Here is a 27,950-nt window from a genome sequence, read left to right on the forward strand (position 1 = left end):
TTCCCACCCACGCACTTGTCTTTTAAATATTGCTATTGTACTGGCCTCAAACACTTCCTCTGGCAGCTTATTCCATGCACGCATGGCCCTCTGTGCAAATAAAGTTGCCCCTCCACTTCCTATGACACCTCTCCCCCTCACTTTAATCCTGTGCAGTCTAGTTCTTGATTCTCCAACCCTTGAGTGCATTCCCTCTGTCTTATGCCCCTCATAATTTTATACACCTCTATAAGGTCATTCCTCAGTTCCCTACACTCCAAGGAAAATATCCTAGCAATCCCAACCTTACTCTATTTGTGTTCAATGGGAACACAACCCCTCCATGATGCCAGGGTGGGGGTTAAGTCACCCATAAACTATGCCCCAGCACAAATCCCAATTCACAATGAAGAAGTGAGGCACATGGTTGGCCTCATCACTTACCCAAACAGGAACATGAAGATATTGAGTAAAGCAGCACCGTAGAACTCCTGATAAAATATCACTCCTACAATTAAACAGATTTTTAAAAATCTCTAAATATATTTTTACACATCAAGAACAGTTTCATTCCTGCTGTTATTTGACTCTTGACTTGGCGTTTTGAAGGATAATGATGAACTCTTGATCTCTATGTTCTGCATTCTGTTATTGCTTTTCCTTTTGTACTACTAACCTGTCTGATAGCATGCAAACAAAGCTTTTCACTGTATCTCAACATATGTGACTTTAATAAACCAATTAATGTGAATGTACAGATGCAATAAAGTAATTAACACAGCAAATAGTATATTTGCACTTCAGGCTGTTAGAAATTAGGCTGAAAATCTTCATTGTACCTTGTACATGTGGCAATAATAAACTAATTGCCAGTTACGAGTTATAACTTCTTGGAGAGTAATCCACCAGTTCCAGCAGACCCATGGTTCATCGAGAATATCCCTTTCCACTACATTCATTAATAGTTGCTCCAAACGTTATCAAAACTAGCACCTTGATTAATGTATCTGTTAACTTGTCTATTCTGCAGTAAGTGTTTATTCACTTACAGCTAAAGGCAGATTTTGCCATGGTCGAGGCTTCCCTTTTCAACCACTGAAACTGTCCTCACTGAAACTTGCCTCTGAGCACCAGCAGTAAAAGCACGTTTGAGCTGACTACATTCCTTCACCCTCCTTTAAAAAAATCTGTACATACAGACTCCTCTGGCCCTGTTAGCACCCCTAATTTCACTTTAGCTGAGTCAAACTTCAGGCTGAGACAGTTAAGAATCAAATGCCCTGGAGTCAGATGTAGACCAGACCAATTGAACGAAGCTGGACTTGGAGCTGTGGAAAATGCCTATGGGCTTTATGACAAGACAATCTAGTTACTACTACATCGTCACTACTACTGAGATGAAGTATTTAAATCCAAATTTACTGAAGCTGTGGCAGGATTTCACCTTTTGATTGTTAGCCTAGAGGCTTCGATTCCAGTCCATTGATTCAGCCATAGCGTTATACAATATGTAAACAGGCCCTTCGGTCCAATTTGTCCATGGTGCCTACCTATGCAGATCCCATTTGCCTGTGTTTAGCACAGTGGTACAGACCCCATTGGGATAAGATCAGTACAGACAGCTGCTGATAATCCAGGATGCACTAACTTATAGGGACCAGTTTGCTTACTGACTATTACAAAAAGGAGACCATTCAGCCCTGAGTTCTCAATATTCCTCTTCCTCCCCTGCACATTATTTTATCTGACATGCTCATTAACTCCCCTTTTGATTCTCCTTGCCCTTTGCCTACACCAGGGACAACTGACAGCAGTTAATTAACTTTCCAGCATACCTTGGGGATGTGGGAAGTATTTGCAGCACCTGGAGAAGCCCACAGGCTCACAGGGATAACATAGAAACTCTCCACAGACAGCAGCCGAGACCAGAATCAAAGCCCGAGCGGTGATACAGCAGTGCTTTCGGTGGTGCCACAGTACCACACTAGCAAACAGAAATTCCTGCACCAGTGTTGTTATTAATTTGCACATGTGTAATTTATGCATAATTTATGTTAATTTAAATTTAAGTTATCCTTGTCCTCATCTTGTAATGCACAGTGTTGCTGTGGCTGTAAAAAGCTAATTTTCATGGCATTTGTACGCAGGACATATTTGCCTATGACAATGAACTTTAATTTGCTCTTCATATTGGCCTTTATTTCCCACTCCAATGGACTTCATTGGTTCTTTTGGGATGCTCTGAGAGAGATATCGAGGGTAATAAGAAATAAAGCATCTCCACAGGCAGGAGTTTCAACTGCTAGAGGAGGGAGATACATTTAAGAGGCAGTTAGACAGATGCTTATATAGGCAAGGAATTGAAGGATACAGTCCTAATACAGGCAAATGGGAGTAGTGTAGTAGGTAAGGAGGTTGACATGGACGTGATGGGCTGAAGGGCCTATTTTTATGCTGTATGATGATTTAATTCTGGGTACGTTCCACCAGGTGACAGCAGGTTTCTACACTCCTTCCGGTATGCACCCTACATATGACAACAATAAACTTGGACTTGAATTCCTCTGTCATAATGTCCGACCAAACATCTGCCATCCTTTTTAGGCAATTATTAACCAAACTAATTATCTCCCGATTATTCTGTCATCTAACCAGGATCCTCTCATCAGAAATATTCATAATTCAAAACTGGACGAGTCTGAACTCTACTGGGATGCCATGCACAGTGGATGAAAAACTGATGTAAATTTACAAAACAAATCTTTCTAGTAATTTCAGCAAAATGTAAATTCATACTCCACAACCATTACAGACATGGCAGGATGTGGAATAGTTCAGAGAATGCAAAAGACATTAGAAGGTTCACAGGCTGTTCCTAAAACAGTAATTGTCTGGGGAATCTAGGAGTTCAGGGAGAGATGATGGGCTTGTGGACACAAATATGCAGTGGAGGAAATATAGCTCTTAATGTACAAGTGCTCTCTGCAGCATTGATAGTTTGAAAGACAATTTGTTATGATCGGATACTGACCAGGGTAAGAGGTCTACTCTCAGATTGGTCAAAGAATAATAGCTTACTGTTAAACATGGGTTAAGAAAATACTTATCAGAGATTGCTAAATCCCCACCCACCCCTGGATTTTATAATCTGGGCAACTTCCTTGCATATACTCAAATAAATAGCAACCTGACTTTCAATTGACAAGTGCAGACCACATAGGATGATAGATCTGCTACAACCCTCTTCTAAATAGTAGGCAATTCTTAAGCAGGAAGATAAATAAATACAGACAGAACCCTACCTGCAATTATAGCACTGGTTGTAAAGAAAACAAAATTGATTGGTACCACTTCTGTTGCATTATACAGGCGCATGGCTTGGTTCAAGAACCTGCAAGGAAATATCATTGTCTTAGTTAAGCAGAGAGATCCACACTTTGCTCACAGATTTGGTGGCCTGGAGAATATCAGTACAGAGCTTTATTCACTCCACAAGCCTGGCATAGATAAGGATGGGCCTGTAACCGAGGCAATTTAAAAAGGGAGAGCTGATCTTATTCACAACAACAATGGCTGGGAGGATTCCTGCCAAGGGGCTGCTTCCTCTGGCTGGAACATCTCACACTAAGGGTCATTGTTTCATGGTAATAGGGTCAGTGGTGTAGGACAGAGTTGAAGAAGGATCTCCTGGAGTCAACCCCCACAGAAACAGACTGCAGCCCATTATGTTCATGCCAATCATCAATTACCCATCAGCACTAAATTCATTCACCAGCTCTGGATCCATAGAATTCGGTACCCTGGTCATTCAACTTCTTGCTTAGATACTTGCCAAAGGTAGCGAGAGTCTCTGCCCCCACCACCATCTCGCTCAGTGCATTCCAGATTCCACCATCTTCAGGGTGGCGGAAGTTCTTGCTCAGATCCACCCTAATCCTTAATCCTCCGGTTTTGATACCTCTGACATGAAGGAGAATTTCTTACAACCCTTATTTGTCTTTGCCCCTCATGATTTTGTACACCTCTGTCAGGCTCCTCCACTCACACCTGGCCTGTCCTGTCTCCCCTTAAAACTGAGCTGCTCCATCCCACGCAACATCCTGGAAAATCTCCTCTAGTGTAATTACAACCTTCCTATAGGTTGAGGACCAGAAATGCATACGGTTTTCCACTGTGGCCTAACCAAATTTTTTTAATAAAGTTGCATGTTAACCACTCTGCTCTATTCTGTGCCCCAGCTTCTGAAGGTTAATATCCCGTGTGCTTTTTTCATCATATTTTCAACCCATTCTGCTGCCTTTTGAGATCCTTGGATGTACACACCGAGGGCCCTCTGTTCCTTCATACTTTCTGGGGTCCTACCATGTCTTACACTGAAAATGCATCACTTCACACTTATCAGGATTAAATTCCATTGGCTATTCCCCTGCTCCTTGAAGTGATCAAGGAGGGACCAGTCACAACATATCTAGAGCAGAAAACATTGGAGAGTACAGCACAGGAATAGGACCACAATCAAAGAATGGTGGATTTTTTTTGACTCAGCGAATCAGAAAGTGTGGCACTAGGTCAACTTTCTGAAGGAACCGAAGTTAAACAAGTGCCACACCAACCTCCAATTCATTCAGAAAGTTGATCAAGGATCATTCAGCCTGCTCCTGCTTTTAATTTTTATCATCAGGCTTCTGTACCTCCTTCCTGATGGTAACAGTGAGAAGAAGGCATGCCCTGAGTGTTGGGAGTCCTTAATAATGGAAGCCACTTTTCTGAGGCACCGTTCCTTGAAGATGTCTTGGATACTACAGAGTCGAGTATCCAAGATGGAGCTGGCTGATTTAACAACTTTCTGTAGCTTCTTTCAACCCCGTGCAGTATTACCCCCCCCCCCCCCCCCATACCAGACAGTGATGCCACCTGTCAGAATACTCTCCACAGTGCATCTGTAGAATTTTTCAAGTGTTTTAGGTGACAAACCAAATCTCCTCAAACTCCTAATGAAATATACAGTGCCTATAAAAAGTGGCACCCCCCAGGTGTTTCCCCAGTTGCAGCTTTACAGGAGAGTGGCAAAGAGAAAGCCACCATTGAAAAAAACTCACATGAAATCTCAGCTAGAGTTGGCCAGAAGGCACATGAGAGACTCTGAAGTCAGCTGGAAGATAGTTCTATGTTCTGAAGGAACTAAAATCGAGCTTCTTGGCCATCAGACTCCATGCTATGTTTAACGCCACACATCATCAAAAACACACCATCCCAACTGTGAATGATGGTGATGGTTACATCATGATGTGGGGATTCTTCACTGCAGCAGGACCTGGACGGTTTGTGAAGACAGAGGGTAAAATGAACGCCAAAATACAGGGAAATCCTTGAGGAAAACCTGTTGCGGTCTGCAAGAGATCTGCGACTTGAGAGAAGATTCGTTTTCCAGAAAGACAATGACCCCAAGTATAAAGCCAAAGCTACACAGGAATGGCTTAAAAACAACAAAGTTTATGTCCAGGGGAGGCCAAATCTGAGTCCAGACCTCAATCCAATTGAGAATTTGTAGCTAGACTTGAAAAGCGCTGTTCACTCACTATCCCCATGCAATCTGACAAAGCTTGAGCAGTTTTGTAATGAAGAATGGGGGAAAATTGCAGTCCAGATGTGCAAAGCTGATAGAGACCTATCCACACAGACTCGAGGCTGTAATTGCTGACAGTACATCTACTAATCAATTATTTTCAATAATTGTAATAAATTTAAACCAATTTGTAGAAATTTGATTTTACTTTGGCGCATAGAGTTTTTTTGTTGATCAGCATTGTAAAAGCTAAAGTAAATCCACTGTTAATCAATGTCGTATCAACAATAAAACATAAAAACTTCTAATTGGAGAGGGGTGAATACTTTTTATTGGCACTGTGGCTCCTGTCTTGTCTTCGTTATAGCTACATCGATATGCTGGGACTAGGTTAGATCCTCAGAGATCTTGACCTCCCCGCCCCCCCCCCCCACCCCAGGAACTTGAAATTGCTTACTCTCTCCACTTCTGATCCCTCTGAAGATTGGTTTGTGTTCCCATGGCTTGCTCTTCCTGAAGTCTACAATCAGGTCTTTCATCTTACTGACATTGAGTGCAGGTTTATTGCTGTGACATCACTCTACTAGCTGGTATATCTTGCTCTGTATGTACTTTCATCTCCATCTGACATTCTACCAACAATGGTTGTATCATCAGCAAATTTATCAATGGTATTTGAGCTATGCCTAGCCACACAGTCACAGGTATTGAGAGAGCAGAGCAGTGGGCTAAGCACACACCCTTGAGCTACACCAGTGTTGATCGTCAGCAAGGAGGAGATATTATCACCAATCCGCACAGACTGTGGTCTTCCAGTTACCAAGTCAAGGATCCAATTGCAGAGGGAGGTACAGGGACCCAGGATCTGCAGCTTATCAATCAGGATTGTGGGAATGATGGTGCTAAACACTGAACTATAGTCAAAGAACAGCATCCTGACATGGGTGTTTGTTTTGTCCAGGAGATCTAAGGCGACATGAAGAGCCACTGAGATAAGCAAATTGCAGTGGGTCCAGGTCCTTGCTGAGGCAGGAGTTGATTCTAGCCATAAGCAACCTCTCAAAGCATTTCATCACTGTAGATGTGAGATGAGATAAGAATGTAACGAAAGGATGCAAACTACACACATCAACTGAGGGACAATTGTTTTACTAATTTCAAAGTATCATCGTTTGTTAGCTTGTAGTTTCTATTGACTTTTAACACCTGTATTGTGAATGGTGATTCATCTTCCAAGTCAAAGATTCAAACATACACAGTTTGCCAAATGATCAACATCTGTAACTGCTAGACAATTCTGTATAAAAGTAGAATTTTTCTGTTCTGACTTCAGAACAGTGTGGGTGACAGGGGCCATACTGTTCTCCTTGAGCACAAGTAAAACAAAGTATGATTGAGGAATGAGTGTGAGTTTTCAGAGGGCAGGTAATCGGCAAGGACAACACGGCATGGCGATATTTCACCATTTATCTAATTGTGGAGCACAAGCCACAAACTGACAGGGCAACAGAGACAGGCTGGATTGAAAGACTCAGATTAGCCCCCCCGCCCCCGGCATGTTTCCGACCAGACTTACTGTACTTGGAAAATGCAAGACGTGATCATAATGACAATCATTATGTAGAAGATGGGGTACTGGAGCTGAAGCTGGCCTTCGATTGACGTGGTCACCATTCCTGCCACTGCCTTCACAGAGATCACTGTCAGCGAGGCTGGAACACACAACCAGAAGGGTATTGGATGAGAAGCAGCAAAACTAAACCACACAAAGTCATGGGATAGACTAGGGTGGATGACATCATTCACCACAACTCACAACTGATTCTATGACCGAAAGACCCACCTTCAAGAAACTTTGATGTGTGCTCTCGGTATTTTTTTATTTGTACAGTTTGACTTCTTTTGCACACTGGTGTTTTGGCAGTGTTGGTCTGTTTAGGTATAGTTCTCTGTTATATCAGGTTTATATACTTTTGTTGTTTTATTTCGTTTTGAGATCCAATTTTATTGCTATGGCCATGCATTCCCAGGTTATAAATGCCATGAAAATGAGATGTTTGCAGCCGCAGTGGCACAGTCATGACAAATGTAAGTTACCACAAACTTAAATTAACATAAATTATACATATAAATACATGATTTGCATGTCAAAATAAATAAAAATAAACATAACGGCATTTGTGCAGTTGAAAGAAATACGTATAGTCCAAGGTAGAATCCAGGAAACTGCATACAATCATGATCTCTAGTACTGTCTGTGTGGAGTTTACATGTTCTCCCTGTGTCACTTCCCCTATCGTGGCTGGAGTGTGGCTGGGGATCAGGAAATGCAGAAGGCATGGAGAGCTCATTAATGAGGAGTTGTGAATACTTACCAAGTATTGAGGACAGCAGCAGTAGGATTACAATGTGGTTCAGGCCTCTTCTCTTATTAAGATACAGCAAAACACAGAACAATACAAACTCCAATGTCTGCAAGGAAAGCAGAAAGGAAACTGTGTGGTTATAGAGCTGTAAAGGAGTCGCCATTATTAAAAAAGATCATCCAGAAACATGGTTCAGGGTTTGAAACTATCACTGAGACTGCATAGAAACACAGGACATGGAAGAGTATAGCACATGAATAGGCTCTTCAGCCCAAAACATTGTGACAAAATAATTAAACTAACAATGCTCATCTACACTAATTCATTCCATCTACATAAAGTCCATATCCCTCCATTTTTTTCATGGCCACGTGCCTGTCCAAGAGCCTCTTAAATGTTTCTATCATATTCACCTCTACTCCCACTTTTACCACCATCACACCAGAGACCTACCACTCTCTGTGTTTTTTAAAAAAACGCTGCCCCAACCATCTCCTTTAAACTTACCCCGTCACTCTAGCATTAGGTATTTCAATGATGGGGAAAAAATTATTGGCTCTCTATCAATGTCACCCACATTCTTATAAACTTTTATCAGGTTTATTAAAGTTCCCCATTCTCCACTGCTCCAGAGAAAACAACCCAAGTTTGTCCAACTTCTCCTCATAGCATCTGTCCTCTAATCCAGGCATCCTGGTAAACTTCTTCTGCACCCTCTCCAAAGCCTCCATATCCCTCCTATAACTGGATGACCAGAAATTACTGTAATACTCCAGAAGCAATTTGATGTGACTTTGACATTAAGTGTGTGAAGCTGTTTATAAAATAAGTAACCATTTCAGCAGCAAAACCAGAAATCCTGGAAGAATACAGTTAACATATCAGGTTAAAGACCATTATATGAACCTCTTCATTGACTACAGCTCAGCATTCAATACCATCATCCCCTCAAAACTAATCAATAAGCTTCAAGGAATTTGACATCAACACCTCCTTGTGCAACTGAATCCTCTCTTGCAGACCCCAGTCAGTTCGGATTGGCAACAACATCTCCTCCACGATCTCCATCAGCACGGGTACACCACAAGGCTGTGTGCTTAGCCCCCTGCTCTACTCACACTACACTTACGACTGTAGAGCTCCAATGCATATTTATGTTTGATGACACCACTGTCATAGGCCAAATCAAAGGTGAATCAGCAAATAGGAGGGAGACTGAAAATCTAGCTCAGTGGCGGCACAACAACAACCTGTAACTCGATGACAGCAAGATTAAGGAGCTGAGAGCAGATTAGTGACTTCACGAGGATGAAACCGGAGGTCTATGAGATAGTCCACTGGGGGATCAGAGATGGAGAGGGTCAGCAGCTCCTCCACTTTCTTAGAAGTTTGTGAAGATTCTGCATGTCACCTAAAACTTTGACAAACTTCTATAGATGTGTGGTGAAGAGTTAACAGGTTGCATCACAGCCTGCTATGGAAAGACCAATGCCCTTGAGCAGAAAGTCCTACAAAAAGCAGTGGATACAGCCCAGTCCATCATAGATAAAGTCCTCCCCTCCATTGAGCATATTTAACATTGCAGGGAAGCATCATCCATCATCAAGGACCTCCACCACGCAGGCCACGCTCTCTTCTCGCTGCTGCAATCAGGGCCAACATCAGCTGGTTCAGGAACAGTTACTACCCCTCAACCTTCAGGCGCTACAACCAGAGGGGTAACTATCAACCTATGGATTTACTTTCAAGGGCTCTTCATCTCATGATAGATATCCATTGCTAATTTATTATTATTATTACGACTACAAGCACTATTTCTTTTTTTCTTTTTACATCTGCAGCTTGTTGTCCTATGCATGCGAGTTGTTTATCCACCTTGTTGGATACAGTCTTCAATTGGTTCTATTGTATTTCTTGTACTTACTGTAACTACCCGCAAGAAAATGATCTCAGGATTGTATTTGGTAATATACATGTGCTTTGATAATAAATTTACTTTGAAAACTATATCATTATTCCTTTTTCCTTCTTTCTGCACTATTTTTGTAATTTCCAATTTTTTAAATCTCTTTACATGTACTGCTGTCTCAAAAGAATAAATTTCACATAGCTTAAATCAGCGATAATAAATCTGATTTGATCATCATTAAGCATTACATAGCACCATCCAGAGACAGAGAAGCAGTTTCAGCGACAGGTTACTATCGATGCAATGCTCCTCAGACAGGATGAAGAGGTCAATACTCCCCAATGCCATTAGGCTTTACAATTCTACCGCCAGGACTTAAGAACTTTTTAAAAGCTATTATTAATGCTTTTTGAGATAGTGCTTTAGATGCATATCATATTTTTTACTGAGTTAAGTATTGTATGTAATTAGTTTTGCTACAACAAGTGTATGGGACATTGGAAAAAAAGTTGAATTTCCCCATGGGGATGAATAAAGTATCTATCTATCTATCTATTAGAAGAGAGCTGGGAGGCCAATAGAACACGTCACTGAGTGTACATTAGCATTACAATTAGTGATTCTTTGTTTTCATTCACTTGTGATATGTGGACATTGAGGCCAGAATTTGGCCATGAAGGTTGGTGGTGATGTGGATAGTGTGGAAGGTTGCTGTAGCTAACAGTGGAATATTGATAGCATATAGAGCTGGGCTGAGAGGAGGCAGATGGAGTTCAATCCAGAAAAGTGTGAAGACACACTTTGGAAGTTCAAACTTGAAGGCAGAGTACAGGGTTAATAGCAGGATTCTCAGCAGTGTAGAGGAACAGTAGAATCGTGGGATCTCTGGACTTGGATCCTTCAAAGTTGCCATGCAAGTTGATAGGGTGAAGGTGGTGTATGTGTATCGGCCTTCATTAGTTGGGGGATTAAGCTCAAGACCTGTGAGGTAAAATCACACTCTATAAAACTCTGGTTAGAGCACTGGATGCTGCCTGAATTAGAGAGCTTGGTTTATGAAGAAAGCTTGAGGGCTTTTCTCTTTGGAGTGAAGGAAGATGTGAGGGAATTTGATGGAAGTGTACAAGATGATAAGAGGCATAGATCAATTGGACAGCCAGCACCTTTCTTCCAGGTCAGAAGTGGCTAACGCTGTACAAGAGGGCATAATTTTAAGGTGATTGGAGGATAGTATAGGGGGTGTCAGACGTAGATTTTTTTTAAACACAAAGAGTGGTGCGTGCCTGAAAGGTGCTGCCAGGGGTTGGTGGTAGAGGCAGATACAGTAAGGACATCCAAGAGGCTCTCAGAAAAGCACATGGATGAAAGAAATATGGTGGGCTTCGTAGGAAGGAAGCAAATTGATCTTGGAAGTAAATGGTTTAGGGTTAGCACCAAAATCATGGGCTGAAGAGTCTGCACTGTTGCTACTCTCCTCTATGTAATTTATTTTTTATTAATAACTGCTATCGAGAAGCTGGTGGCAAGATCCTTCTTGATCCATTGCAGCCTTCCTGGTGAAGATATCTGTGAATTGTTCACACTCTTCCCCTCCCTCATCTGCCCATCACCACCCCCCCCCCCCCCATCACCTCAAGCTACCTATCACTTTCCAGTTCTTGCTCCACCCCTTCCCTCCATTGTTTTATGCAGGTTATCTCCTTTCCAGTCTTTTATTTTTAAAAAGAGTCTCAACCCAAACCTCAACAGCCTAGTTCCCTCCATAGTTGGCACCTGACCTGCTGAGCATCTCCAGCACGTCGAGTGCAGCTCCCACAGTGCTGCTGGGGTCAGAGTTCGAGGATTCAGACCCAGCGACCATGAAGGAACTGTGATTATATTCAATTCAGAATAAAGTGGAACTGGCAGGCGGACCTGCAGGTGCGGGTGCACTCATGCATCTGCTGCTCGTGCTTCTTAGGGGCAAAAGTAGGGGTTTTGAGAGGCGCCGTTGCATTCAGCTCGGGAGTTGATCAACAATATAGCAATTGCCCTGCACTTGATCACAAGAAACACGCTCAGAACATCACGGAAATCATTCTCCCGTCCGCAGACTCTGTTGATACTTCTCACTGTCTTAATAAAGCAGCCAGCATTATCAAAGACCCTACATTCCCGGGATATCCTCTCTTCTCCCTCTCCTGTCGGGCAAAAAGGGGAGAAGTGAGGATGTCCAGGGAGGGTGAGGTCTTTAATTATCTTTTGACTCCTAGTGAAGGAGTCTAAGACCACAGGGCATTGCCTCAGATTGGAGGCTATGCCCTATGGTCATTTAGAACAGAGATGAGGAGGAGTTCCTTTATGCAGAGGGCAGTGAATCTGTGGAACTCATTGCCACAGATGGCTGTGGAGGCCAAGTCATGTGGAATATTTAAAGCGGATGTTGGTAAGTTTTGATTACTTAGAGTGACAACGATTCCGGAGAGAAGGCAGGAGGATGGGGTTGAGAGGGATAATAAATCGGCCATGAAGGAACGGCGGAATAGACTCGATGGGCCAAATGGCCTAATTCTGCTCCTATGTCTTTTGGTCTTAGATACAAAAGTCTGAAAGCATGTAGCACCAGGCTCAAGGACAACTTTTATCCGACTGTGATAAGACTATTGAATGGTCCCCTAGTGTGACAAGATGGACTCACAATCTACCTTGTTACGACTTTGCACCTTATTGTCTATCTGCACTGCACTCCCTCTGTAACTGTAACACTTTATTCCACATACTGTTATTGTTTGGAAACAGCACCTCAATGTACTGTTTCAATGAAATATTCTGTATGGATGGCACACAAAACAAACTTTTCACTGTTCTCTGGTATGTTTGACAGTAATAAACCAATTCCAATTCAAAGAATGGCCCAAAAACTCGCTAAACCCAGGACAAACTTTTCACCTTTCATTTTTTCATTTAAATGTCTCTCTAATTACTACTTGATAAAAGAGTATCCCTGATAATGTATCAGATTAACATTTGTGCTGGGAGTGTTGGTCTGGGAGAGGTCACTGATTCTGTTGGTTCTGGTACATTTGGAAAATTTTGCAGAGACAATATTGGATAGTGTCTTTACAGAGCACTGAGATGTCTACCATAGATAAATCAGGTCCTGGGATGAGGACAGGTATCAATTGCTGCCCATTAAGTTCACAATTAGGTCCTCTGACCTGGGACAGATTCTTTGCATGCACTCACTGGCGCCTGATACTAGATTGTCATCTTTGAGATCTTGCTTTTACAATCTCATTCTGAGCTCTGGAAATCTGCCCACAGGATATGGTTTTTTGCTCTCCACACATGTAGTCAGAGTTTACTCACCTTTATGCCAAGATAAACAAGACTGACTGGCATTAAGTGGCATGCTGAAATAAATGCCCGTCAAACCTAGGGCTTGGCTGGAGCTTTGGATCCATGGTTCAGCCTAGCAGGTGTGTGATTAAAAGATGAAAGCATTGGAAGCATAGGGGCAGGCCTAAAGAAGTCATTAGACAGAGACACAAGATGGAGATGCTGAAATGTGGATCAACACACAATCTGCAGGAGGAACTCGGCAGGCTGAGCAGCATCGTCAGATCAAAAGCCTGCCTCAGGACTGAGAGCAAAGAGAGGAGGTGGCTGGTATAAAGAGGAGAGGAGGAGTGGTGAGGAAAGAGCCCAAATGATTGGTGGACTGAAAGGCAATGAAGGACATTGGCAAGTCGTACCAAGTGGGGAAGGGGTTTAAAAGAGATGTGTGTGGCAAGTTCTGTTTCACACACAGCGTGGTAGGTGCCAGCAATGAGTTGCCAGGGGAGGTGGCGAATGCAGAAATGGTAGTGCTGTTCAAGAGGCACGTGAATACGCAGGGCTTGGAGGGAGATGGATCATGAGCAGGCAGATGGGATTAGTTTAATGGCCAGCGCAGACACTGTGGGCTGAAGGGCCTGTTCTCGTGTTACGCTACGAGAACATTGAACAAGAACAGCACAACAAGGACAGGCCCTCCAGCTCACAACGTTGTAGAGTATCATGGTGGCACAGGCAGATGGCGTGGTAGCGTAGCCATTTGGGTGGTGCTTTAAAGCACTGAGGCAGCAACAGGATTCCCGAAGAAAGTGTCACAGTCACAGAGGAAGTGAAGTGCAGGTAGACAGTAAGGTGCAAGTCCATGACGAGTTGATTTGTGTGGCCTCTTGGCCAATCTCCTCTGCATTCTCTTCAGTGCAATCACATCCTTAATGCTCTGGGTTAGGAGTTTTGATATCTACATATGGAATTAATACACACATCTCAGCCTTTTGAAAACATAACTAACTTGAGGGGTTTCTGGATACCCCACAAGGGGAAATGACTTGACAACATCTGTTCAGTTAGTCCCCCATCAATAAGATTAGTTCTCATCCTCATATATTTGTATCCTGAAAGCACATCACTCGGGCTCAAAGCAGCTTCTACCCCGTTATAAAACTCTTGAACAGACCTCGTGTATGATAAGATGGATTCTTGGCCTCACAATCTACCTCATTATGATCTTGCACTTTATCATTTACATCCACTGCACTTTTTCAGTAGGCTTTATGCTTCATTCTGCATTGTTATTGTTTTACCTTGTTCTAGCTCACTGCACTGTGTAATGTCTTGATCTGAATGAACAGTATGCAATACAAGCTTTTCACTTTAGCTTGGTACATATGACAATAATAAGCCAACACTTATATCAGTATTCTCTTCCAACTTCTTGCATCATGGAAAGAGACCACTCTTGTAAAAATTGTGTGTAATTTATGTTTGATATTTGCTTTTCTTCTGAATGCTGCTATGTGCCTGTGATGCTGATGCAAGTGAGTTTTTCATTGCACTTGTGCAAACTCAGCTTTGACCTCCCAGGTCATTGGAACCAGGAGCCAATTCCCCTCTGGAATTTGGGATCTTTCTGAGCTCTCAAGCACGAGACAATCAAAGGTCATACTCTTTGTCCAATCACTTCATTTTTCAGGGATGGTATCCAATTGTCATTGGATTACAAGCTTTAACAAGATGAAGCAACTGTAGATGACATGGTCTCTTACCAAGTAAAGCAAGAACTCCCAGCTGACGATATAGTTATGGATCTTAATGGCTGTGATCTCTTGTTGTCCATTAATGGCAAAGGTCACAAGAAGGTAGGTTCCCAGAACAGCCAGTGATCCCCCTGCAGAGAAAACAAACACAACCCACCATTAACACATTTAATAGACCAAGTCCGATCAGTATTACATCGTCGCTCAATGTTAAACACATAATGGGGAATTGTTTACCTACCCCAGAGTAAAGTTCAGCAAGTATAATTGTAGGTGAGATTGGATCAATCTGTAAATTCATCCAGTCACTTTCAGTCCCTTGCATCCCTCATATCTATGAAAGTCTCTCATGGGATGATATCATTCCACATGATGGCATGAACATCGATTTCTCGAACTCCTTCTCTGCTCCCCTCCACCTTTGGTTTCCCTCTTTCTTGTGGTCCTCTCTCCCTTTCTCTTCCTTTCTCCCTTTCTCTTCCTTTCTCCTACTCTCTTGACTCGCCCATCACATCCTTCCGGTTCTCCAATACATTCCCGTTATTCCATGGTCCATTATCCTCTCCCATCATATTCCTCCTTCTTCATCCCTTTACTTTTTCCACCCATCACCTCCCAGTTTCTCAGATCATTCCCTTTCACCCCCTCTACTCCACCACCCACCCACCTTCCCCCTCAACTGGTCTCACCTATCAGCTGCCAGTTTGTACTCCTCCCCCTCCCACCTTCTTATTCTGGCTTCTGCCCCCTTCCTTTCCAGTCCTGATGAAAGGTTTCAGCCTGAAACATTGACTTATTTCAGTCTCTCCATAGATGCTGGCAGACTTGCTGAGTTCCTCGAGCAGTCTGTGTGCTTTGGAATTCCCTGTGCATTGGTGCTTTCACAACACTCTGTGTGAGGTTGGACTAAGTTTTCCTGAAAAGAACATTTTGCCGGACACTTCCACGTCTTCCCAGACTGTTACTCATTTTAGGTCCTTTGTGGGTTACCCATCTGTGCTACACCCAAAGACTCAATTACCCTCACAATCATCCTCTCCATACCCCGCTTTCTCTTACAAACCTTCCAAAGAATCTTCTGAACTACTCTCACTCCAATCTGCAGCCTGCAATTTCCTTTTAAGTAACATACTTTTGAACTGTCTTAATGAACTAGCGATTTCACGTTCTCCTGAATGCTACGGCAGAGCTGTCTCTAAAGCATGCAGGCATGGCAGCTTTAGGCAAACGAAGGCATATCGCCAGGGCCAAAAGAGAGGGAGAAGGGGAGGGCTCCTAGCCAGACTGAAATACCCTCTATCCAGCATCTGGCCTGCAAATGGACTGCTGGAGAACAAGATTGAGGACCTAAAGGCAAGATTGCTGTTTTGGACAGAAATGAGTAATAGCTGCGTTTTTTATTTCATGGAGACATGGCTCACTCTGTACATGCTGAATATGTTGGTAAGACCTGAGGGCTTCTCGATACACTGGATGGACCAGACTGCTGATTCGGAGAAGGCAAAGGTTTCAATGATAAACTTTTAGCAGTGCTCTGATGCAGTGGTCTTGGCACACCCTTGCTCCTCAACTTGGAACATCTAATGATTAAGTGCAGACCACCCTACTTACCAAGAGAGTTCACCTCTGTGATCCTGATCACAGTTTATATATCATCAAAGGCCATCATTAAGCAGACACTCAAGGTACTGATTGCCGTGATCAGCACACAAGAAACAGCCTATCCCAATGCCTTTCAAATCATTGTTGGGGACTTCAATCAGGCTTGTTTGAAGAAATCTCTTCCCAATTATCAATATATCATCTGCAGTGCCAGGGGTCCCAACACACTCAACCACTGTTACACAATGATTAGGAGGGCCTACTGTTCCATGCCTGGTCATGTCACCTACAGAAATTCTCTGATCATTCAGCAATAAATGGGTGTATGAATACAGGGCCCTGGTGGAGAACTTTGTCAAAAGGTGCAAGCTGTATCATCTGCAGCTCAACATCAGTAAGACAAAGGAGATGGTGATGGATTTTAAGCCTGCATTGCTCCCTGTCACTATTGATGATGAGGATGTGGATGGGGTGAGGACCTACAAGTACCTGGGGGTGCACCTGGATGACAGACTTGAGTGGAGCACCAACACAGGCTGTGTACAAGAAGGGCCGGAGTCACCTCTACTTCCAGAGGAGACTGAGGTTCTTTGGAGTATGCAGGCCTCTCCTTCACATGTTCGACCAGTCTGTTGTACAATCTTTTATGTGACGGTGTGCTGGGCAATGGTATCAACACGGGTGATGCCAACAGGCTTAATAAACTGATTAGAAAGTCTGGCTACCAAGTTAAATACAAGAGGTCTAAGTATTAAGTGGCAATTCAGGACCAAACTTGAATCACTGAAGGATGCTCGACAACAGGGGTTGAATGCTATCACCTCTTACACGCTGTCTACGGTCCTGTGCGGGAATGGGACCACTCTCGGGGTTTGACGACTGGCCGTTATTCGGCATTCCAAAGGGTGCGGCCTAAGAGCTCATCTCGCCTTCGGATGGCCAAGATCTCATGGCTCTGGAGATGGGCGGGTCAAAGGTCGGGGTCCAGGCAGGATATCGGTGTGTCGGGGGGGGGATGGAAGATCTCTGGCTGTGTGCCCAGAGACCCGAGACCTTTGGGCACAGAGCTCGGAAAAAGCGATGCAATGGACTTCTAATATCGTAAACCTGCAAGTTGTTTGTTATGTCTCCCCTCTTGCCGTGAAACGGAGACACCGCTTTCTCCCTTAATAGGGAGAGAGAGAACCTGTCGTATGTCGAATGCTGGGTGAACGAGTTGTCTTTGGAGTTCTGCAAGTCTGCGTCTTTACTGCTGCCTTGCTCACACTTGAGTGCTCGGTGGCGGGTGCCGATGTTTTTTTTGCCAGTCGGGGAGGGGGGATCATTGCTTGCTGCCGCTTACATGCGGGAGGGAGAGGAGCAGGGGGGACTTTGGGGTTCTAACATTTAACTGTCATTCATTCTTTGGGGGCATTCCTCTGTTTCTCATGGATGGTTGTGAAGAAAATGCATTTCAGGATGTTTATCGTATACATTTCTGACATTAAATGTACCTTCAAAACGTTTGAAAATGAAGCCAAGTGACATAAGTAACAACAAAGCTTCACTCCCAGATGAGCTGATTGCCTTTAATGCTTGCTTTAACCATCAAGACAAGAAACACCTTCATCAACTCCTACAGCTCTTGAAGCAGGCTTAATTGTGCTGAATTATACCAGGAATGTGGTTACCTGCCCGAATCACTATTTTCCAGTAGCACTTACATCCACTGTGATGAAGCACTTTACAAGGTTGGTGATGAAACCTATCACCCCCTGCCTGAGAAGCAACTTGGATCTGCTTCAGTTTAACAACAGGCCAACAGTAGAAGCTATTTCATTGGCTCTTCACTCAACCCTGGAAATCTGGACAGTGAAGATCCATACATCAGGAAGCTCTTCATTGACGTGGCATTCAATAATACCATCCTCTCAAAACTAATCAATAAGCTTCAAGTCCTAGGCCTCAGTTCCTCCTTGTGCAATTGGATCCTGGATTTCCTCACTTGCAGACACCAGTGAGTTTGGATTGACAACAAAATCTCCTTCGCAGTTTCCATCAGCACAGATGCACAAGGCTGTGTGCTTAGCCCCCTGCTCTACACACCTTACACTTGTTACTATGAGGCCAAGCACAGTTCCAATGCTATATTTAAGTTTGCTGATGACAACACTGTCAGAGGCCAAATCAAAGGTGGTGATGAATCAACACGTAGGAGGGTGATTGAAAATCTGGCTGAGTGGTGCCTCAACAACCTCTCACTCAATGTCAGCAAGACCAAGGAGATGATTGCTGATATCAGGAAGGGGAAACCAGATGTCCATGAGCCAGTCCTCATTGGGGGATCAGAGGTGCAGAGCATCAACAACTTTAAATTCCTCTGTGTTATTCCAGAAGATCTGTCCTGGGTCCAGCATGTAAGTGCCATTACAAAGAAAGCACACAGTGCCTCTACTTTCTTAGAGTTTGTGAAGATTTGGCATATCATCTAAAACTTCGACAAACTTCTCTGGACGTGTAGCGGAGAGTATATTGACTGGTTGCATGACCCCAATGCCCTTGAATGGAAAATCCTACGAAAAGTAGTGGATATGACCAAGTCTATCACAGGTAAAGCCCTCTCCAGCATTGAACACATCTACAAGGAGCACTGATGCAGAAAAGCAGCATTCAACATCAAAGACCCCCATCATCCAGGTTCCGCTCCCTTCTCACTGCTGCCATCCACAGTCCAAAGATGTACCAGTTAGTAGGTTAACCTGTCGTTGCAAACTGTCCGGTGATTAGGCTAGGGTTAAATAGGTGGTTGCTGGGTGGTGCAGCTTGTTGGGCCTTAAGGGCCTGTTCCGAGCTGTATCCCTAAATAAATAATCAGGAAGGAGGTACAGCAGCCTCAGGACTCACACCACCAGGTTCAGGAACAGTTATTACCCTCAACCATCAGGCTCTTGAACCAAAGATGATAACCACTCAACTTCACTCACTCCTTCATTGAACTGTACCCACAACCTACGAACTCTTCATCTTACGCTCTCAATATTTAATGTTTATTTATTTATTTTTCTTTGTATTTGTATTTACACAGTTTGTTGTTCTTTGCACATAGGTTGTCAGTCCTGTTGTGTGTGGTCTTTCATTGATTCTATTGCACTTCTTTATTTACTGTGTCTGCCCACAAGAAAATTAATCTCAGAGTTGTATATTGTGACCTATTTTGAATTCTGAATTCCACACTGCTAAGTCCCTCCAATTCTCTGAATCTGAGGCTGGATTCCCAGATCAGTCAAGACAGAGACTCATTCATTTGCACTTGACCTTGAGTTTCATCAGCCCTTCTCGGAGACCTTGCTCATTACCATTGCTGCTCATCAGCCCGAACTCCAATCCTCTGCTGCCGTCCCTTTCCCGTCCTTAAGTCAGAACACACCCCACTCCTGACTGCTGACTCAAACTCAAAGTGGTAGCCCATTTCCAATCCTCCCAACATTTCAAGGCACAGACCTTTCCCATCTGTCAAACCAGACAGAGCCTGAGGTCCAACTGGGCTTGTGCTTACTGGTCCATTCAGCTCCTGATCAGCAATGCCCCAACTTTGAAAACATGCCCCCAAAGTGTGCAGGAAGGGCATGGCAGTGAAAGAGCCTCTACATCCATCACAACAGTGGAGGATTTTCCAGGATCTCACTGGACTGTTAAAGGGAGATGTTGAGCAAGCTGAGAATTCATTGAAGTGCAGGAAGTTGAATGGTGATCGCATCGAGGTGAATAAAATCAAGAGGGGCTTAGAAAGGTGAATGCACTCACAGTTGAGGAATCAAGAACTAAAGGACATAGGTTTAGGGTGGGAGGGGAGATTTAATAGGAACCTGAGGGGTAACTATTCACCCAGAGGGTGGTCCATTATGGAATGAGCCAGAAGAAGTGGTTGAGGCAGGATTGTTAACATTTAAAAGGCACTCGGACAGATAAATGGATAGGAAAAATAGAGAGGGATATAAGTGCCAGCAAATGGGACTAGCTTAAATGGAAATCTTAGATGGGATGTGCCAGTTGGGTCAAAGGGCCTACTTCCACGCTGTATGACTACACCATAGCCTAATGCCATGATGAGCCTAATCCAACCCATCTATTTAACACTAGCCTAATCACAGGACAATTTACAATGACTAATGGGTGCGTCTTTGGACTGCCGGAGGAAACAGGGGAACATAAAAAATCCTTACAGACAATGACAGGAATTCAACCTGGGTCACTGGAACTGTAAAACGATGTGCTAACCGCTACTTTCTCTGTAATTGTAACACTATCCTGCATTCTGTTCTTGTTTGCCTCAATATTGTTCTGTAGTGAAATGATCTGTCTTGTTGACATGTAAAACAAAATTTTCACCATATCCTGGTGCATGTGACAATAATAAACCAATTTACCAATTCTAGCTACAAAATAGTAAACTAGTCATTTAAAACTGAGATGCATAGAACATATTATCTTCCACGTGGTAGGGAACCGCTGGAATTCTCTGCCCCAGGTTTAGATCATTAGATATATTAAAGAAGAGGATAGATAAACACCAGAATGATTAAGGAATTAAGGGTGATGGGACACAACTTGTCTCACTTGTTTTCTGTACCAGTATAGATCAACCAAAAAGCTGCAATGCTAGAATGCAGAGCAACACAAAGAGCCCTGGGATCACAATCTGAAACATCAACTGTCCATTTCCCTCCAGAGATCAGCCAGGGTCAGACTGGAGAAGTCTGGTAGCCTAATTTTCTGGTTTCTGGAGTCAAATCTGTGAGAGGGGAGGAGGAGATAGGCATGTGGGTTACAGGGAAGTAAGTGGGACTGATGGGGCCACTTTGATACCAGGCATGGATTTGATGAGCCAGAGGGTTTGTTATGTTGTAAAAGCATTATGAGAAATATTTTTGGTAGTCTTCAGTAATCATCTAAACAACAGACTCATATAGAAAATATGAATTACCCAGGATATCTGAAGACCACAGCTTTTCCTTCAGGAACACCACCGACATTGCTGCACTAGCTGAATGAAAAACAATATTTTTTGGTATTAGTACAGGGTACCCACACTATCACATCAAAAGGAACAACAATTCACTGATTTAGGATCACCATCTCCCACTGAAGGAAATTTAACAGATGCAGTAAAGGTCTTGTTAGGCTCTCCTGAAAGTATACAATCAGGAGTGATAGTCTTCCCACCTCCTGGGCTGTGGGTTCAAATCTCACTCCAGAAACACAAGCAGATGGTTAAAGGTACCGAGGCCAAAGTACACTAGAGTCACGCAGTAAATGGATGATATTTTGTTAGCTGTGTGTTGTACACTGCTGAAATCCAGCTCAACTGGCTTGAGAAAGCCAAATCTTAGAATACAGCACACAGCTGGTGGTATATTGAGCATTTACCATAAATGGAGGAACAGGGGAAGAGATTTATTTTAATTTGGTGTCACGTCGATGAGAACACAGTGAGCCGCAGGGCCTGTTTTGTGCTGCACTGTTCAACGTCCCATGTCAGATGGCCGAGGACTAATTTTATCCCACTATCTATTGCATGAGACAGGCTCTACCCATCTTAGAACATAGAAAATGGAATTATACAGCACAGGAATAGGCTCTTCAGTCCACAGTGTCTGCACGGTTGACAGCTTAGTCAACATGGATGAGTTGGGCCAAGGTTGTTTCTCTGTTATAATACTCCATGCTGAGTTCCTCCAGCAGATTGTTTATTGTTCATGTTCCAGCAGCTGTGTCACCATATTATGGGCTGTTGTTTCCCTTTTTGGACCACAGAGCAGTTAAACTCGGGATTTTCCGAGGTTGCCTGTACTTTATTTATCTATTTTACATCTATTTACTGAGATACAGTGTAGAGTAGGCTCTTTGGGTCCTTCAAGCCTCGTTGCTCAGCAAACCCCTGATTTAGTCGTAGCCTATTTATAACGACCAGTTTACCTATTAACCGGTTTGCCTTTCGACTGTGGGAGAAACCAGAGCACCTGGAGGAAACCCACGTGGTCACGGGGAGAACGTACAAACTCCTTACAGGCAGCGATGGGAACGCTGAACACATGGGAGTAACTTGCTGTTCTTTGATGCTTTTTGTGGAAAACTGCCAGACCTCTACAGCCTAAAGTTTAACTCCCAGCCTTCATAGGCCTAGTGCTCTCCCACCCACAGGCAGCACCAAGTCAGGACGAAGGAGTGACATTCCAAATAGAAGGCACCCCATCTTGTTTAATCAATCCACCGTTCATGGCTGTGCCAAGCTCTGAGTTCTCTCCTAATCTCCCTCTTCTTTCAACCTCCCTCTTTGACTGGTCACCTGGTCTGGTCTCTCTTGGCGTAGCTTGGAATCCAGTTTCACACTCCGAGTAGTGAGAACCTTCATACTTATTCAGGAACAGATCAGCAATTTATTCAGCAACCCAGCCCAGCACAGCAGTAATGGTTTTTAATCACAGATAACCATAGAAACAAGGGAGTTGTTTGAAGATTCACACTGTGATCATGTTGGATCAACTTGATTGCTAATGAAACAGTCAGTGTAAGCCAGCACAAAATAACTACACTGATGTTCAGGCGCAATACTGAGGGAATGCTGCAGTGACAGATTTTTTTGCTAGATGAAACAGAAGGTCCCATTATGATACAGTACAGCACAGAACTGGCCCTTTGGCCCAAACTGTGTGTGCCAACCACAACGCCCAATTAAACTAAATCTCTTCAGCCCATACATGATCCATATCCTTCAATTCTCTGTGTGTTCACGTGTCTATCTAACAGCCCGTTAAATACCACTATTGTATCTGCTTCTTTCTACCCATCCACTGGCAACCCATTCTAGGCACCAAGCATGTTCTCTGTAAAAACTTTCCACGCACATCTCGTTTGAAGCTTCCTCCTCTCTCCTTAATGAATGACCTCTGATACTTGCCACTTCTGCCCTGGGAGAAATATTCTGACTGTCTACCTATATTTCTCATAATTTTACTATCAGGTCTCCCTTTAGTCTCTTGACACTACAGAAAAAAATAAAACAACTTTATTCCATCTCTCCTTATAGCTCATGACCTCTAATTCAGACTTCATCCTGGTAAAGCTTTTCTGTACCCTTTCCAAAGCCTCCACAACCTTCTTCTAATGGGGCAACAGAACTGCACAGGAGGTCAAACGGCTGAAGTTGATGGGATTTAATAGAGGACAGTTATCCATTGAATAAAGGGAAGGAGGTAGGGAACCAGAGGGAGATTCAGCCCTCTGTCACCTTGCACCTCCCAGCTTTCCACATCAACCCCTCTGCCCCACCTATCCCCTCACCTGGTCTCACCTATTAACTGCCAGCTTGACCTCCTTCCCCTCCCTCCACCTTCCCATAATGGTGTCTGTTCTCTTCCTTTTGAGCCCTGGTGAAGGCCTTCGGCCCAAAATATCGACTGTTCATTTCCCTCCAGAGATGCTGTCTGACCTGTTGAGTTCCTCCAGCATTTGTGCGTTGCTCAGTAACTGGACACTGAAAGAATAAAGGCATTGGACAGGAACATGGACCTCAGGCACAGAATCAGCCTGGATCTTAAGACCATAAGACACAGGAGCAGAATTAGGCCATTCAGCCCATTGAGTCTGCTCCACAATTCCATCAGATCCCACTCAACTCCATACACCTGCCTTCTTGCCACATCCTTTGAGGCCCTGACCAATCAAGAAACTATCAGCTTTTGCCTTAAATATATTCACACATTTGGCTCCCACCGCAGTCTGTGGCAGAGCATTCCACATGTTCACCACTCTCTGGCTAAAAAATGGTTCTGCTCTAAAAGGTTGCCCCTCAATTTTGAGGCTATGCTCCCTAGTTCTAGATACTCTCACCATGGGAAGCCACCTCTCCACATCCATATTATCTAATCTTTTCAACATTTGGTAGGGTTCAATGACATCACCACCCCATCCCATATTCTTCTCAATTCCAGCGAGTACAGGCACAAAGCCGCCAAATGCTCCTCATATGTTAACCCCTTCATTCCCAGAATCATCCTTGTGAACCTCCTTTGGGCTCTTTCCAATGACAACACATCCTTTCTGAGATGAGGGGCTCAAAACTGTTGACAATACTCCAAGCGCTTATTAAGACTCAGCATTATCTCCTTGCTTTTATATTCTATTCCCCTTGAAATAAATGTTAACATCGCATTTGCCTTCTTTACCACAGATTCAACCTGTAAATTAACCTTCTCAGAGTCTTGCACGAGGTTTCCTAAAATCCTTTGCACCTCTGATGTCTGAATCTTCTCCCCATTTAGACAATAATCCATACTATCATTCCTTTTACCAAAATGCATTATCGTGCATTTTCCATCACTGTATTCCACCTGCCACTTTTTTACCCATTCTTACGACTTGTCCAAATCCTGCTGAAATTGCATTGCTTCCTCAGCACTACTTACCCCTCCACCTTTGTATCAGAGAAACATAGAAAACCTACAGCACAATACAGGCGCTTCGGTCCACAATGTTATGCCAAACACATCCCTACCTTAGAAATTACTAGGCTTACCCACAGCCCTCTAAATTTTCTAAGCTCCATGTACCCATCCAAAAGTCTCTTAAAAGACCCTATCGTATCTGCCTCCACCAGCGTTGCTGGCAGCCCATTCCACACACTAACCACTCTCTGAGTAAAAAACTTACCCCTGACATCTCCTCTGAACCTGCTCCCCAGCACCTTAAACCTGTGTCCTTTTGTGGCAACCATTTCAGCCCTGGGAAAAAGCCTCCGACTATCCACACGATCAATGCCTCTCATCATCTTATACATATCATCTGTATTGCCACAAAGCCATCAATTCTATTATCCAAATCACTGACAAACAATGTGAAAAGTAGTGGTCTCAATACTGACGCCTGAGGAACACCACAAGTCAATGGGAATCAAATAGAAAAGGCCTCCTTTATTTCCACTCACTGCTCTTGCCTGTCAGCCATTCCTCTACCCATGACAGCATCTTTTCTGAAACACCAGAGGATTTTATTTTGTTAAGCAGCCTCACTCCTGCTCCCTGACATTCACAGATCTCTGGCACACTGCTAGTGTCTTCCACAGTGAAGACTGATGCAAATTACCTATTAAGTTCACCTGCCATTTCTTTGTCCCCCATTAGTACTGCACCAGCATCATTTTCCAGTATCAACTCTCACCTCCCATTTACTCTTTATATAAATGAAAAAAAACTTCTGGTATCCTGCTTTATATTATTGGCTAGTCTGCTTCATATTTCATCTTTTCTCTTCTTTTAAGTTGCCCTTTCTTAGATTTTAAAAGATCCCTAATCTTCCCACTCACTTTTGCTACCTTACGTGCCCTCTCTTTGTCTTTCATGCAATCCTTAACTTCCCTTGTCAGCCATGGATGCCACTCCTGCCATTTGAAAACTACTTATTCTGTGGGACATACTTACCCTGCCTCTTGTGAACTATTCCCCTGCCATATTAGTTTAAACCATTCCTATATTAGCTTGAACCACTCCCACCTTATTGAAAGGCCTAGCTGGAACCAGGATCTAAATGGCCAATCCCTGTTCCTACACCCAACATTGCACATTGTGAAATACTTACAAACAACCTCAACTAAACAGAAAAAGCTGGCCAGGCAGCATGTGTGCAGAGAGAAACAGTATTAATACTTCAGGTAACCCTGGCATTAGTCCGCTCTGTGATAAATGCAAGAGGGGCTTGGCCTCTCTCATCCATATGTACTGGTTCTGTCCTAGCTTGGAGAAATTCTGGAAAGATGTCTTCACTACGTTATCGTGTATTCTGAATCAGCACCTAGAACCAAACCCCTTAATTGCTCTGTTCGGTTTTTGGGGCGAGACAGATTTATGTCTGGGTCCGACCAAATGCCGAATATTATCCTTTGCCTCTCTCCTGGCTAGACGCTTGATCCTCCTTAGATGGAGAGATGTTGCCCCGCCCACTCATGCGCAATGGCTTAACGACATTATGGCTTGCTTGGACCTCGAAAAAATTCATTATTCAGTTCTTAATTCGGATCTAAAGTTCCATAAGTTCTGGGGACCTTTTATTGAGTACTTTCATAACCTTCCTTTTGACTAGGGTTTTTTTTTCTTCTTTTCGGTCCTTTGCTTTCAGCTCCCTTTTTTTTCTGGTAGTAGGCATTATTATCCTCTGTGCTAAGTGTATTCACAGTCTGGGAGTATGATTGTCCTGACTTATACTCTCTATATTGTGGTGTGGTTGGTCTGGAGTTGTTGTTGTTTTTTCTTGTGTTGTGGGGCTTGGGGAGGATACTAAGCTTACCTGTCTTTAATTTAGGTGCTTTTTTTTGTCAAATTCTCTTCCTTTGTAGCATATTGTTATTGTATGCTTAATTTTGCACTGTATTAATGTTCCTCATTGGGATTTGGGGTTTTTAATTTGTAAAATGTTTTGAAAAACTAATTTAAAATTTTTAAAAAAAAATACTTCAGGTAAATAGTTTTTTCAAAAGGAAATCAAACATAAAAACACAAGATTATGCAGTAGCCACAAATCATGAGCAACACACACAAAATACTGGAGGAACTCAGCAAGCCAGGCAGCATCTATGAAGGGGAATAAACAGTCAATCTTTCAGACTGAGTCCCTTCATCTAGTCAAACTTGTGGAGAAGAGGGATGGTAAAGAGGACAGTCTATGACAGGATAGGGACCAAGAGAGTCTACTTCCTCATTGTTTTGAAACAACTTTACCAGCCAAATCATCTTGAAGCATCCTTAGACCATGAAATGTACAGCACAATGCAAAGGCGTCTTCCTTTCCAAGTGTCTTCCCTCTCTGTGAAGACTCTCCCATATCACCGAAACTAGTAACAATCTCTAAAACATCCCCAGTCCTCATTCCCAACTTGCTGTGATAACCTAAACCTAAAAATAACATAAATATTAAAAATTTAATGTAGATTAGGGAGCCAATGATGTGGCATTGCTGTGTAAATGTAGGCTTCATCTCCTAAATTCTTCATCACCATAGCAACTTACCAAAGGAAACTGCTTTTCAATTTAATTTTGGCAAGTGGTTAGGAACAGTCTTTTAAGCAATGGACTGATTAAAACCATGGCTTGAATGCTTGGGGACCTGGGGTAGGGGGGAAAGTTACCTTCACCAGAGCTGTGGCATGTTTCAATCACAGTTTGTAAATAGCCAGGAGGGGCCTATCCGTGTGAGGGAAGTGGGGGGGGGGGGGAATTCAGTTCCGTGCCTTTGACAATCTCCAAAATGCCACCACTAGCTATTCAGTGTCCAACAGAAAAAGTACTGCCAGGATACAGGGAGGAACACTCTTGTGAAATATCACAGTGGGGTCTTTTTCACTCACTAGGTCCCAGTTTCAGGCATCTTTAACTGGCAAAGTCAAATGAGGATTACAAATATTCCAAGGTTGGGACATTTTCCATGCATTA

At 43.3% G+C, this 27,950-nt stretch overlaps 1 protein-coding gene across 2 annotated transcripts in view; it reads right to left on the bottom strand.

Annotated features, from left to right (window-relative positions):
• LOC140728079 (NIPA-like protein 2) overlaps positions 1–27,950 on the bottom strand; it is a 110,394-nt gene that overhangs the window by 11,006 nt on the left and 71,438 nt on the right. The window contains exons 4-9 of one of the 2 annotated variants that reach the window (XM_073046263.1): positions 21,455–21,514; positions 14,899–15,020; positions 7,921–8,017; positions 7,122–7,257; positions 3,282–3,370; positions 424–487 (exon numbers count right to left, since the gene is read on the bottom strand). In XM_073046263.1, the coding sequence (XP_072902364.1) occupies positions 424–487; positions 3,282–3,370; positions 7,122–7,257; positions 7,921–8,017; positions 14,899–15,020; positions 21,455–21,514 (568 nt within the window). The remainder of the gene's footprint in view (positions 1–423; positions 488–3,281; positions 3,371–7,121; positions 7,258–7,920; positions 8,018–14,898; positions 15,021–21,454; positions 21,515–27,950) is intronic. The other variant, XM_073046271.1, reaches the window with a different exon arrangement.

The sequence above is a fragment of the Hemitrygon akajei genome, chromosome 1, assembly GCF_048418815.1.
Source record: "Hemitrygon akajei chromosome 1, sHemAka1.3, whole genome shotgun sequence".
In the NCBI taxonomy this organism is placed as follows: domain Eukaryota; kingdom Metazoa; phylum Chordata; class Chondrichthyes; order Myliobatiformes; family Dasyatidae; genus Hemitrygon; species Hemitrygon akajei.